Here is a 13,939-nt window from a genome sequence, read left to right as displayed (position 1 = left end):
ACGGAGTTCTATATTATCTTTGGTCAGAGGAGTTACCAGGTATAAGTGACGTCTAGCAGCCCAAACGGAAATTAAACTAGCCGAAAAACCGCCCACTGTCAAAATGTTTTTTCGAAAAATAGCCGAAATATCCCATTTTATAGCCAAATTTTCACGAAATAGTTAGGTAGCGGCTAAAGCAGACGCTATTAGTTTTTCCTAGTCGTTATTGGTGAATTTGAATTTATAAATAATGTTACTCGCATTTTAAAATAATTTTTGCATCGTTTGCTTATATTTTGATAAATTTATTTAAAAAAAACTTTCGTATGACTTTTTAATTTGACTGTAGCAGATGCTAGATCATAGCAAAAGTGGATATATCCACTTTTGATCATAGGCGCTACCTCGGATAAGATCATACAAACCATAGATAAAATAACTTCGTATATAGATAGGAAACGTCAATGGGGCAAACTGACTCTCAAGAGATTGCCCTGACATCTAGTGACTGCGCCAGTTGGATGTGTTCTCAAGAGCGTAGAACGTAATGAGGAATTTGAGGTCGGAGTTTTGTGAATAAACGTATTTTGCAAGGTAAATGTCTTCAAATACACCAAGGTTCTAGTACGGACTTCGTGTAGTGCGAACTTCACCAAATAATATTATTCGGGTGCCGCCACCAGATGTCGGCCAAAATTCTGCCTTCACTTCTACAACATGAAGTTTCCTATCTATATACGAAGTTATTTTATCTATGACAGGGTTGCCACAAAATTTTCAGATTCAAATTCCCTGACTATTCCCTGTTTTCCCTGACCATTTTAAGAGATTTTCCCTGACTTATTAAGGCCAAAATTTTTCTTATATTTTTTACTTTTATCAGAAGTTAATAAATTTAGATGGGACTTATATTTCAGTAAAAAGGTTATTGCAACGTTGAAAAAATTAGCCAAACATTCAAGGAAATAAATTATAATCGTAGAATTTGTCATAGATCTAGAGTTAAATTTCCTTCAAAAAGTGCCAAGATAAAATTGAATTCCCTGACTTTTCACCAATTCTTAAAATTCCCTGACACTTCCCTGACCTTTTTAGGCCCATTTTTAAATTCCCTGACTTTTCCCTGTTTTCCCTGACGTGTGGCAACCCTGTATGATACAAACCCTTCACTGCTTTAAGTAATTTATGAGTGTTCCCTAACGGGATTTCGTTGTTGAAAATAGGCTGTTAAAGCAGGATAAAGGCCGTCCGACATCCACTTTCCCCTTTATAAATGGAATAGCTCGACCATAAAACCCGTAAACGTTTTCAGTTTCCATGAAAGTTAAAAAATTTGGGAAAAGCACAATTTTTTATCACTCAAATACTCTTTCTAACCCATAAAATATTATCTTAAGTTGAAGCAGATGTCTATAACAACTCTATCCAGGGGGGGGGGGGGATTATGAAAGATCCCATACTCGCCATGTTAAAATCGCCTAGGAGCATCTAGGAATATGATAATTAGCTTGAATCCTCCTAGAATTGAACACCCTGAATCCGAAAATGCCGGTTTCAGAGGCGTAACTCTATTATTTGAAAAGTTGTCAAAAACGACATCTGGCGTTTCCGCCGTAACTATTATCGCTTTGCAAAATACAACAACTCCATGTGAAAGCAAATAAAAAAGTATTAAAAATTGCTTATGGTTTCATTTTTCTATCGCTTACACGTTTCGAGAAAATTTAAGATAACTGCTAAAACTCCCTTTGTCGAAGACTTTTGTAACAGACTATACAAGCCTGTATCATGGACATTTTATAAAATGTGCATGATCGCATTTTTTCTAATACATGGTCGTTGTAAAAAGTGCCTTTCTTTCGACGCGGTGGCGACATCTCTCGTTGCGTAAAATGAAAGACTTTGGCTAACAGAATTGCACAAATATTAATAATTAAAGGGGCTCCAAAGTTCGGTGGCAAAAGTGTGTAAAGTCAGTAAAGTGCGAAATTTACGGTTGACTCTGCCCGCCTCTGCCAAGGCCGAGTGAGGGGCTGGGGGGATAAAAAGCATGCTCAATTTTATTTTTTTTTTGCCACCGAACTTTGGAGCCCCTTTAATATTAACTTCTCCTTCAAATGTTTGTCGACGCTCTATATTTTGAAATTTTTTTTCTTAGCAGATGTGCACCTCCGTGAGTCAAAAGTGGTAACAAAGAATTAGTATAATTATATACTCCCACCCTAATTATTATATACTTCTGATAATAGGCAGTGACAGCTTACAGTTTTGAATAAACCAAACTTTGTACGTTTTTGTATGGCACTACGGCAAGCCTTCCAGGTCACAGTAAAACAAGTTGGCAAGCCAAAATATACCTCTCCTCGGAAGAATTGTCCCTAGTGGTATTAATTTATCGAGATAACCCTTAAAGATATATCTCCGCAATTTAGAGTTATTTGTTAAAAATATTAACCCATTTCTATGCCGCCCGGTATAAAATTTTAATTATAATTAAAATAATTGAGACGAAACGACCAATTTTAATTTATTCAGAATATCATAAGTTAAGTAGTTACAACAGTAAGTTAGACGTACTATAACAATGCACAATTGAATTAAACCCTTTTACAGAACAAGTTTATCAGTTAAATATAATACGAAGCAAATTTTAATGAAAGAAATATCTACAGAGGCTTTTTGGAATTACTCTCTTACGAAATACTTGCCGCATCTTTAACGCTCATTTTATTTCAACACTCGCCCTTGATGAAGATACCGTAGATATCTGGTAGTGGACGACTCGTTCACTTCCTGTTGACGTTGTGACGCATACCACATGAAAAAGACCAATGCCGTCCAATTTCCAATATCATATAATGACTCGCACACCCAAGAAATCATTGACTGCGTTAGAAATCGTAGATATCCAAATATGCACACCAAATGTATTTACAAGAAGCAAAAACCTTACCATCAACAAAGCACAGAGAGCCACTTGACGAACCGCCAGCTCTTAAAGCAATTAACGTTAAATTATCTCCTTTGAATTAACAGAACTATATATAGGTCGTTAAAAAAGTGGACCACCCACAGGGTCTACCCTTTAACCCTCTAATCTCGGCTGACTGCGCTAAAACAAGATTTAACCTTTAAAAAATACCAGATTAGGCCTTCATAAATTCATTAATAAAAAAAGACTTTATTACCTATTATGCTTACGATGCCTGTCTTAATTTCAGTGAATCTAAGGAGCTATCGGTGGTTCTGTGGTAGAGCGCTCGACTGCCAAGCCGAATGGTCTGGGTTCGAAACCTGGGTGGCGCATTTATTTTTAATCAATAGAGAAACGCTAAAGTAGAATTTCTTCGATGCAATAATTTCAATTTCAATTCTATTTCAATTAAACCAAAATTTCGTACTCTATTAAATACGCTTCCGATAAAGCTGAAGGTCTAATTTTCAATAAGGCGTAACAAGTGTCGGTGGTTCTGTGGTAGAACGTCCGCCTGTCAATCAGGAGGTCTCGGGTTCAAATCCCGCCCGATGCGATCGCAAATTGATACTAAGACGAATACCGTGTACAACTGGTGGAAACCCTGCCATTGAACGTTGAGAGGTAGCATTACACTCAGCACTCGGTCCGTCCCAAAGTCATTAAGAAGAAGTTGGAGAGAAAACGCCCATATAAACACAACAGACTCAACATGCACAACCATCAGAACACAAACACAACAAATTCAACACTCACAACCTACGCATAAACATTACAAAAACGTAATACACCAAACCGTCACGACGGTGAGCGAAAAAACACCATCCAAACCAAACCGCAAATGCATCCGTTAACGCTCACCGTCGCACGGTGGTTTTGCCAACCCTTTGAGAAACTGCGTACCGAAAATGCGAACGCGTTCGCAGTCCTGACAGACAGACACACCCACAGACCCACCCACCCACAGACCCACCCACAGACAGACAGACACGGTCGTTGTATAACCCCTCCTAGGGGACTTTGTCCCCTCGGAGAGGTAAAAAGGGAAAATATGGTAAAATGCCATTACGGGGGATGTCCCTACTTACCATTTCAGTTAATCAGCCGTGATTCTGTGAATTATGAGAATGAGGTCAGGGTCGCCACTCACCCAGGCCATCCGGAGGTGGTTACAGCTAGGAGGATGGAAATACGGGTCATTCATATTTCTAGGTTACAGGGGTACCGAACCCCGGAACTGGAAAAGCAACTAAATATATTTCTGCAGCAAAAATTAAATTTTTTTGTCGTTATTATTTTCTTTATTTTGACCTGGATGGTGTAAGTCATATTTTTGTCAATTAAAACATCTAATGACGCGTTTCCCACAAATTTTTAAACCAAATATTAAATAATTTTTTTTTAATATTATTTACATATTGACAAAAACTTTTTCCATCCCTTCTATTTATACAAAATATAACATCATCCGGGATGGCATCAAGTAATTGGATTCTTATGTACACATTCCTTAAAAAAAAACGAAAAAAAAAGCAGTATCGTATTTTCTTTACAATTTACAAACATTTTATAACAAAATATTGAGGTCTAGTGAACTGCTCATAGTACAAAATGTACAGTTACATACTATTTTAAAACCATAACTTTATAATTTTAAAGTGGTAAATATTAAATACTTAAATGTCCTAGAACTTTTCATGTAAACTAATGTTAAAAATCCTTTGGAACAATGATTTTAAAAGCTACCATTATTAAATGTACGCAAGTAGTAGTAGTTCAACTATTCTGAAACATAACGCAATGTTCAAACATCAGTCACCTAACTGGCTTTTGCTAGTAATTTATAAACATTGTTTTATAGTGAAAATGTAAAAGAAATCCTAACAAACATAAAAACTTTGGCCAACAAACATAAAGACACATAAAATTCTTTTTTATTGGCTTTTGGTTAGTAAAAAAAGACAACAAAAGGCTAACGATATAAAGTACAGTATAAAACGGTATATGATGGAACTAATTATTGATAATTCCTTCGGTAAAAGGCAGGGGAAGGGTAAAGAATCCTAGCCTTTGACTAAACCAAGTTAAAAAAAAATTCTATGACTATTACTAACCTAGATAGATCGCCTTCCTATAAAAATTTAGTTTCCATAGTTCCTCAAATAGTTACACTGAAAGTAAATCAAAAAAATTTTGTCACGAAAAGAAAATGATTGCTTTCTAAGAGTTATAACCAAAAAAATCTGGGGGTTAAGTCAATATTAGACACTGCATCCATGTTATAACAATGAAACACAAAACAATATTCATATTCAATCAATTCAACATCATGCTTTCTAAGTTGACTTGGTTAAATTCAAGTCATGCAGTTAAAATTACAATAAATCCACAATTTAAGTTTACATTTACCTTCATATATGTAAATGACATCGGAATCTAATAATCGTATAATTGACAAGGATTTTTCTTAAGTTAAATCCAATATTTGTTTAACTTCGATTATATAAACTCCACTAACTAAAAAAGACTATCTTCGAACAGTTCCTACATTGTGAGTAAATTTTAATTGTAACCCGTTTCTTGGTAGAGTAACTCTGTTCTGATTTGGGCTAAGTTTACGAGTAACTTTAATCTGAACCCGACTAAGACCACTATGTGTTTCGGAAGATTGGTATGGAATGGGTCCCATGTCCTCTTTTCTCATTGAAACGCAATTTCCAACACTTCCACCATCTACGCAGGTACACTCGCTTTTGAACATCTTCTTACCAGGCACCCAACCTATTATGCGTGCAATTAAAACAGTCTTGGAAATTTTCATATTTATATTTCAAAAGGGGTGGTTAATTGAACTGCCTAAGTTGTGTTTCACTGTTATTGGAAGCTTTTTGGAATTAAACTATAAATTTATATTTAAATTTACCATTATATAATGATTTTACTTACAATTATTTCTCAGTGTATGCAAAAAATAATCAAAAAAGTTATTTTAACACATGATAATGTTTCACTAAATAAAGTACATTTAAAGTTCCCTAAATAAATTTAAAATAACCTTAGCTACATAATAGCAATAGGTTGTTAAAGAGTGGCTCGCAAACTCCTCCTTTTCAACATTTTAAGGGAAATCAACAACCAAAAATAAGTAGGGGTGTTTTACCACCCAAATTCATCAATGTAAGCGAGTAAACCTGAATAACTAGTCTCACCAAGTGGCCATCAAACATTCCAGAGAGACAGATGTTAAATTTTTACTAATTCTCGCGAGATGCTGAAACAGTTTATTATCTGATAAGTTTTCCATTGGGACTGCTCGAAAATTAATCCAGATTTGACAGTGACATCACAGTTTTAGCAGGGATGCAAGATAGAGCCGCTACCAATGATAAGTAAATTTTTAACAGAGCGCGTATTGTCGGCTACGCTCAGAAAGTCAGGCTAAATTATACCTGAAAATTTAGCTCCTTTTTTCCACAATGGTATAAGTTTCTTTTTTCGGGGCAACTCAAGACTGCTTGGAGCAACCCAATGGAAAATGCTTTAAGTCCCGCAAATATTGTGAGCAAATTAGCCTTTTTGATAACATACAGATGGTGGTTGTCTAAAATGGTAAATCATCCGCTTAAGTTCATCCAATGAACTTCTCACATTGAAAAGGCTAATTGTTTAAAGCTAGATAATATAATTTTTTCTTTAAGAGTTTCAGGAAGGAGTTTGCGATACTAAAATTTTATTGAATTTTTATTTTTTAAAAAGTTTAATTTTTTTACTTGGCACATTTTCTTTCTCAAGTTTTTTAAATTAAAAACCGTTTTTCATTCTAATTGCGCAATGTATTTACCATAGCTAAAAATATGTAATAAAACTACAAAACTGATGCTTCAAGTCTGTGTCAAATTATCCAACTTCTCTATACAAAACTAGCGGCAAAACTTTTAACCCATAGTCTTATTTTAAGTTTCATAATATTGTCAACTAGGGCCAAATGTCTTACTTTTAAGTTTCATAATATTGTCACCATCTTTAAGTTTTTTACGCAATTTAAAAAAAAATAGTCATACTATGGGATTTATGATGGCCAGCTTTTCTAACAATTTTTATGAAGCGGTGACAAAAAGTATAAGTTTTCAAACTATGCAATTAGACTGGATAGAAGCTGACCAACAAAAGTTGTGTGAAATTGGGTAAAAAAAGTTTCAGATAAGAACTATAAATTATTTTACTTAAGGCCACAACATTTTAATCCTGCTCTAGCACAAGTATAGCTAAAAAAAATCTTTAAAACCCTTGTGGATGACAATAGCAAGGTTTGACATTTGAGGAAAGTCGAAGACACCTACTTGAATCTATAGCGTAAGGTGGCCTTTCTGTTTCACAAATTTCGCAAACGTTAAGATCTGGGTGATTCAAATAAGTGCATTTCGGGCAGTTCCACTTAATTTTATCTTCTTCATCATCTTCTACTCCAGATACAGACATTGGAAGATGATTTATTTGAGGAGAGGATGTTTTTTGGTGACTAGGAGATAAATCCTCCCCGATTTCTATTGTTAAACAATAACTTTAGAGGCAAGATAAGACAAAGGAGAGTTTAAGCAGGCGCTAAAAAATGAGTAGACTTAGCTTTATTATTTGCAGTCTACACTTTTACAAATACTTTAGCGCAAGCTTAACCTCTATATTATATCTGACTTGGTAAAAGAGAAGATATTTACTAGCTGTTACTGCATACGGTGAAGGAATGGCTGTGGCTATTGCACCCGCAGCCGCAGCCAATGCTCCAGGTGAATTAGCTACTTCACCAATTAGGGAGCTGGAAATGTTGTTACCAAGTTGACCAGTAAAAATGTTCTGGTAAAAGTCAGCGTCAGTTACACCTAAAGGAACTGCAGAAATATGAAATTAGTCCCAAGTTTATCTAGATTGAAAAGGTTTTGGCGTAAAGACCTTGTGAATTCATTTGACGATCCACTTCAATTGAAAGACAACGGCATTCCACCCTTAATTTTGTTAGTTCTTCCCGTAATTTTTGCATTTCATCTGGCTAAAAATGAACAATATCTTTGGAACTAATTTCCTAGTTTTTCCATTAAAAATTCACAATGTACTCACATTAATATAATGTGTTTGTTGATTTTTGTATAATAACTGTTGTTCTTTCTGATACACTTCAGTCTTTAAATTGGCTAATATATCTTTATCTTCAGTTAACTCTTTTTCTAATAGAGCTAATCTGGTTTTCTGATAAGAAATTAACGCTTGTTTGTAATCCATTTCTTCCGTGGATGTCTTTGGGTATGGCTTTGAGATTGGTCCAATCAAATGAGCGGGTTTCATAAAACTGGGCTGAATTAGCTGGTCTACACGGCTCGGAATCCCTTGACTAATAGAATTAATTCCAATTTCTAGTTTCGGTGAGTTGCTACATTGATTTAAGTTCCTTTGGTGAGATGGGGAGGGTCTCTGAGGAATTGGGTGGTTTGGCGAATAATGATAGCTGGTAGATCTCACGTCTTGAGGAAACAATTGATAAGGGTTTGAGCTAGTTGAGGACGAAATTGATATTTGCAGATGCGGATTTTCTTGAAAACTGTTCACATGAGCCGGTTTTTGGCTTCGACTGCCTGGAGCGGCACTAAACCGGAATGAAGGATGCGATTCATGATTTAAGGAAGGACTAACTTGAAAATTAACCAAGGTGCTTTGTTGTCTGTGCTGAGGGGAATTACTAGACATGGCAGACTGTTTACTAGGCTCTATAGATTGTGTAGTATACTGAAACTGATTAGGTGAGTAAGGAGGCGCTGGATTAATATTTAGAGTACTAGTATAGACAGTTTTGTTATTTGGCTCTTTCACCCCGTAATTATTGCTCACTTTTTCTTCGTAGAATTTAACAGTGCTAGTTCTAGGCATTTGTTGATTATTGTGCAAGGGTGGCTCATAGATGCTTTGAATGTTATACGGATTAGTCTGACTTTTTCTCATTTGACTATTGTAAGCACCAAAAAAGTCTCGATCACCTAAGCCAACTGGAGCCGATTGAGCACTGGGCAATGGTACACTTGGTCTCGGAACAAAAGCACTTTGACTACTCTCTTGAAAGACACTATGGCTACCATTATACTGGTAAGCAGGAGAGCTCACTTGCCTACTGACCGGGTTATTTGACCATGGATTTTGGGAAAACACGGACTTAGGAGTACTCTGATTACCCACTGGAAAGAAGTAACTCTCTGCTCTAGAAGAGCCAATAGCGGGATTTTCCATGTAGTTTGTGTTATTTGTAGAAGATTCAAGTTGTTGTCGATTCTCTTGAAACAATAGTTTGTAACACGATTCGCGATCCCCTGATACCTAATTGAAAATTTCATAAATCAGAAATCAAGTTAAAGATTTGTTACTGGATTTCGTAAGCAAACATTACCTTATTAATTGTTTCAATGATTTTTTCTTCTGATACTCTGGGAAATCTCTCTCTCATTTCTAGGAATAACATGTTTGTTAAGGAGTTTTCCATTACTTAGATCTCAATTAACTTTCCAAGTTTTCAGAAAAAATCTAAAAAGTAACCAAAAATTTCATTTAAGATCTCTGGGACTTAAATTTTGATTTTCTCTCAACGTAAACCAAATATTGACCATGATTTTTTTATAACAATCTAACTCTAAATTTTGATGATTTCTTTTCTCTCAATTTCTCCCAAACTAGAGGTCATTCCCTCATGATTCCAAGCCCCAAGTTTGTTCAACGGAGCTCCAAAATAACGTCTCGTCAAGTGTCATCAGTGATTGGAACTCTCCTTCCCAAGCAATTATTTCTATCCCCCAGGGCCGGACTGACTAGTAGTTGGCCCCATCGGCTATGCAATCGTGTTGGCCCCATTTCCCATTAATGCAAAATATTTCCTCTTTGGCCCTGATCTGACCGGCGACCGCCAGTTGGCCGCCCGGGTCAGTCTGGGCCTGCTATCCCCTAACGCCTCCACGTATCTTCCCTTTTACGTGACATGGATTCTCTTCAAAATCGTAATAAAATAAATTTGTATCGTGTTACTGTCTTCTCGTCTCTAACGCAAATGACATGTATCGATGCTCAAACAAAAGCCCGTCCTCAGTTTTAGAGGCTTACTGAGCAGATAATAAATAAATAACAGTATATCATATTATGTGGTGCTTAACTTTTTCTTGGGTTAAAAGTTATGTCCCTGTTAATAGTTTCAGATTTTCTTGCCTGGTTAAAGCCTACCCTTTCATGCAACAACACATGGTGTTCAAATTACCTAACAATAATTAATTAACTGTTTGGAACTGAAATACAATTACCTTCTTTGGTCTAAGAGAAAAAGTTTCCTTCACAATACATGAGAATGACTTTCAAGTGATTTCGTAAAGTGACACATTTCAAAGTTTTCTGAATATTTTAAATGCATTCCCAAACAGTTTCACTTATTGTGTGATACATTTTTTTTTTGTTAAAAGTCGAATGGGTGTTTTTTCCCTTCAATTTCAAAGCCAAGTCTTATTCTGAGTTGTTCATCAACAGATTAGTGATTACGTACTGAAGCCTTGTCACCTTCATCCAAACTTTGGAATACGGACTTGGCGCGTAAATCTTCCTGTAACGTATTTAATTAAATTGACTAACAGAAATAAACCGTTTAAATCTCCTCAAAACTACTGCATTCCAATAATAATAATAATCAATTATTACAGAATTACACGACAGCGCCAACCATCTCAATGCTCACTCTTCCAGCTTTCAAGTTCCGAGTTTCTGACTTTCCAAGAGCAGAATACTGCCAGAATTCTTTGTCACTTGCAGAGTTGGGAATTATTAACCATAGACATAGGAACTACCTACCTACGAGTCAGATTGAGGCCGGTTTCGAGCTCCAGCGCTTCGTGATATGGACAAAATTACGTGGCGCCGCCTACGGCGTCTATGCGCGGCTAACTATGCTAAAAAAAGTAAAAATTGTTATTCTGCCCCCCCCCCCCCCCTGCTCAGCTCAGTCAGCTGTTATATGTAAACAAAGGAAGCATGGAGGAATGTACCAATAAATTTCCAAATTATAAAATGAAATGTGAATAAATATTAAAGGGAATATAACCTCTCTTGCCTTTGGCTTTAGAAATGTTTGGCGCCACTGTGCAGGAAATTTGAAAAATTGAAGGGGTCTTCCATAAAGATTGCTTTGCAGGTTATATTCCCTTTAATGATATTTATCTGTTTATGTAATACTTATGAATATATTAGTTTCGATATTAATATAAATAAATAAAATGAACTAAATAAATAATAGGAATACAAATAAACAGTGCCTGAGTATTTGGCCATTGACATTGCAATCAAAGGATGTAAAAGGGAGATATAAGGATAGAAGGGATTCTACACACACTGATAAAGGGATAAAGAACTCTTATGGCCCTTGAAAAAGTATAAGCCTGTTGAGTCTTTTTCGAACTGCTTCTTTTGATCGTTAATGTCTCTGCTTATTTTCCTCAGCGTTAACGTATATTTTGATAATCCTTTTCATTAAAACATTAACGTGGTGTTGCGATCCAAGTTCGTCATTCAGTACCGGATTTACTTAAAATTGTGCCCTAGGCAGATAAAAACGCAAAACTCGCATGTCCCGAAGAAAAATCCATTGATTTCATCAGTGGTGGGGGCCCATAGGCCAGTGCCTAGTAGGCCTAGTCCTTAATCTGGCACTGTCATCATCAAACATGTGTTCAGTTAGAATTGGGAAGATATCTTCCGTGACTAACTGGCGCAGAACCAAACATTCTATTTTTAAAGGGACTTTCAAGGGAGGTGTGAGGGGTCGGAAGTCTATTCAAAAAACGTCACTGAATCAGAGTGTAACTTTGTAAACGCGACGAACGGCGACCGAATGACGTATTTTAAATGGACTTCAATCCCACCACAGCTCTCTCTTGAAAGTCCCTTAATTTAAAGGGCAACGCAAAATCTGTGGCAAAAAAAAAGAAAAAGCACCGTGCTTTTTAACCCCCTACACCTCCACTCGGTACTAGCGAGACCACGCAGAGTTTACCGTAAATTTCGCACTTTGCATACATATCACACAAATGCCAGCTCACTTGCGCTGCCCTTTAAAGGGAATATAACCTCTGGTATTTCTGTCGCCCTCCGAGGGTTCCAATATTGTCCGCTGCCTGCCATGGCTTTTCACACCTGCGGCGCTGATAATCGCTGATTGTGAAGGGAATTAAGGAAATTGATGGGGTCTTCCATAAAGAACGCGTTGGAGGTTCTATTCCCTTAACCACGGTTTTAATCGATCCGAAGTATCTCACTGCTTTCTCAGTCAAGCTAAAAATCTTGACAAAACTGGCTGTTGGATGACATAGTCCACCAATTATAATAATAATAATAACCACCTTAGGCCTAAGTCATCAAGCTACTTTTAAAGCCATTAATTCAGGTGGCCGGGTTACAATGCGTCGGAGGGTGGTGGCAAGCCCTTCATGCCACCATTTACTTTTGATGCCACGCGAGCCAACAGCTCCCTACACTCACTATTACCGTTAACTTCAAGAAGTTTTTATGGAAGGGGAAACTGAAGAGCTCGGGGGAAAACCCCTTAAACAGGTGGGGAGAGAACTTGCAAACTCAGAAGGAGCTGTTCCGAGTTTTCACCCTGTGCCACATTAAAGGGCAACGCAAGTTCGGTGGCAAAATGTGTGTAAAGTCAGTAAAGTGCGAAATTTACGGTTGACTCTGCCCGCCTCTGCCAAGGCCAAGTGAGGGGTTGGGGGGGATGAAAAGCATGCTTCTTTTTCTTTTTTTTTGCCAGCTCACTTGCGTTGCCCTTTAAGTTGGGATCGAACCCCCCTTTAAAAGGAGTAGAAGTTTCGTTGGGTCCTTTGCATAGTTATGATTTGATAGTGAGGAATGCCTTCCGTCTAATGCATGTAAACAGGCCCCGTACTGAGGCAGAAGTGGTGGAAGTTACTGAAGATCGTATAGAGGATCAGTTGCTGAGTCTATCTTCAGAGCTAGAATCTGTTTTAACAAACGCTAGTAGTAAGGTGTCAATCGGCGTAGGTGCCAAAATTAGAACTATTTATAAACAGCTAGAGACCTTCTCACAGTCCATAGGTGGTCTCTTCTAACTTAACTTAGAGACTTTAGTCATTGCAAGTAATTTGAAGATAGCTCAACTGATGGGTTCCAGTGAGCAAAAAGACCGGACTATCGAAATTCTTGCTAAACAAGAGCACCGTATAACATCTTTCGCTGAGATAGCCTCAGCATCTGTAGATCCTACTGCGGCAGAGTCCATGGGAATAGTTGGATGACAACGCCTTAAGTCTAAGACGAGAAAGCCTTCCGTCTCAAACAAACCAAAAGTTGCTAAAGTTAAATTGCCTCCGAGGCAAGAAAATGTAGTCTTGCTATACCCGAAAGATATGGAGGAAACGGCGGATAATTTTAGGCGGCGTCTAGAAAAGGAGTTAGACCCAAAAGGCCATAATATTAAGTCAGTTCGACCCTGTAGGGGCCAGGGTATGGTCGTCCAGCTAGAGACCATGGATGATGTTGACAAATTGAAGCGTACCATTGAAGACTCTGCGAGTCTTACTGAGCATTTAATTATGCGTAATCCGTCTTTGGGCAAACCAAGGATTGTTGTTTTTAATGTTGATCCAGAGACCTCCAAGGAGGATCTCGTAAGCAAACTTATCGAAGGCAATCGTCTTGAATGTGGGGAGGATGAAATCACCGTCAAATACTTCATTCACATTAAGAAAATGGTAGAAAAGGAAGCTGACAAGAATTGGGTGCTAGAAATTCCTAATACCATTTTAAACGTTCTTAAATTAGGCAAAAAGAAGCTTCGTATTGGGTGGGAAATTCATGGTTGGAGGGAGTATCTTTTTATTCCGAGGTGCTTTAAGTGTATGGGAATTGGACACGTAATGGCATCCTGCGATCAAAATAATAAGCAGGTCT

General features: G+C 37.2%; 1 protein-coding gene across 3 annotated transcripts; it reads right to left on the bottom strand.

Annotated features, from left to right (window-relative positions):
* Positions 1–4,347: 4,347 nt before the first annotated feature.
* Tab2 (TAK1-associated binding protein 2) lies at positions 4,348–10,736 on the bottom strand. 3 transcript variants are annotated; one of them, XR_016472878.1, is made up of 8 exons: positions 10,282–10,723; positions 9,384–9,517; positions 8,069–9,313; positions 7,904–8,000; positions 7,672–7,842; positions 7,297–7,500; positions 5,071–5,127; positions 4,348–4,741 (listed from the first exon to the last, which is right to left on the bottom strand). XR_016472878.1 is itself a non-coding variant. In XM_090156201.1 (8 exons), exons 3-8 carry the CDS (start codon positions 9,474–9,476, stop codon positions 5,484–5,486), a joined length of 2,064 nt encoding a protein of 687 aa, XP_090012327.1. In that variant the 5' UTR covers positions 9,477–9,517; positions 10,282–10,574; positions 10,670–10,736; the 3' UTR covers positions 5,260–5,483. The 3 variants fall into 3 exon arrangements, 2 of the variants coding, with proteins under 2 accessions (XP_090012328.1, XP_090012327.1); XM_090156201.1 differs by lacking the exons at positions 4,348–4,741; positions 5,071–5,127 and adding an exon at positions 5,260–5,737 and having other exon boundaries at positions 10,282–10,574; positions 10,670–10,736; XM_090156202.1 differs by lacking the exon at positions 4,348–4,741 and having other exon boundaries at positions 4,786–5,127.
* Positions 10,737–13,939: the final 3,203 nt, after the last annotated feature.

Source organism: Leiobunum rupestre, chromosome 8 (assembly GCF_980474605.1).
Source record: "Leiobunum rupestre chromosome 8, qqLeiRupe1.1.hap1, whole genome shotgun sequence".
In the NCBI taxonomy this organism is placed as follows: domain Eukaryota; kingdom Metazoa; phylum Arthropoda; class Arachnida; order Opiliones; family Sclerosomatidae; genus Leiobunum; species Leiobunum rupestre.
The sequence above is the reverse complement of the archived record's forward strand: the minus strand, read 5'-3'. Positions and strand labels throughout refer to the sequence as shown.

What these genes read in the sequence shown, in the direction of transcription:
- Tab2 (XM_090156201.1), bottom strand. Translation starts at nt 9,476, where the DNA reads ATGGAAAACTCCTTAACAAACATGTTATTCCTAGAAATGAGAGAGAGA. An exon ending in ACCGTATGCAGTAACAGCTA is followed by an intron (nt 7,501 to 7,671) that starts GTAAATATCTTC and finishes GTTTAACAATAG; the next exon opens with AAATCGGGGAGGATTTATCT. An exon ending in ACCTTACGCTATAGATTCAA is followed by an intron (nt 5,738 to 7,296) that starts GTAGGTGTCTTC and finishes CACGCATAATAG; the next exon opens with GTTGGGTGCCTGGTAAGAAG.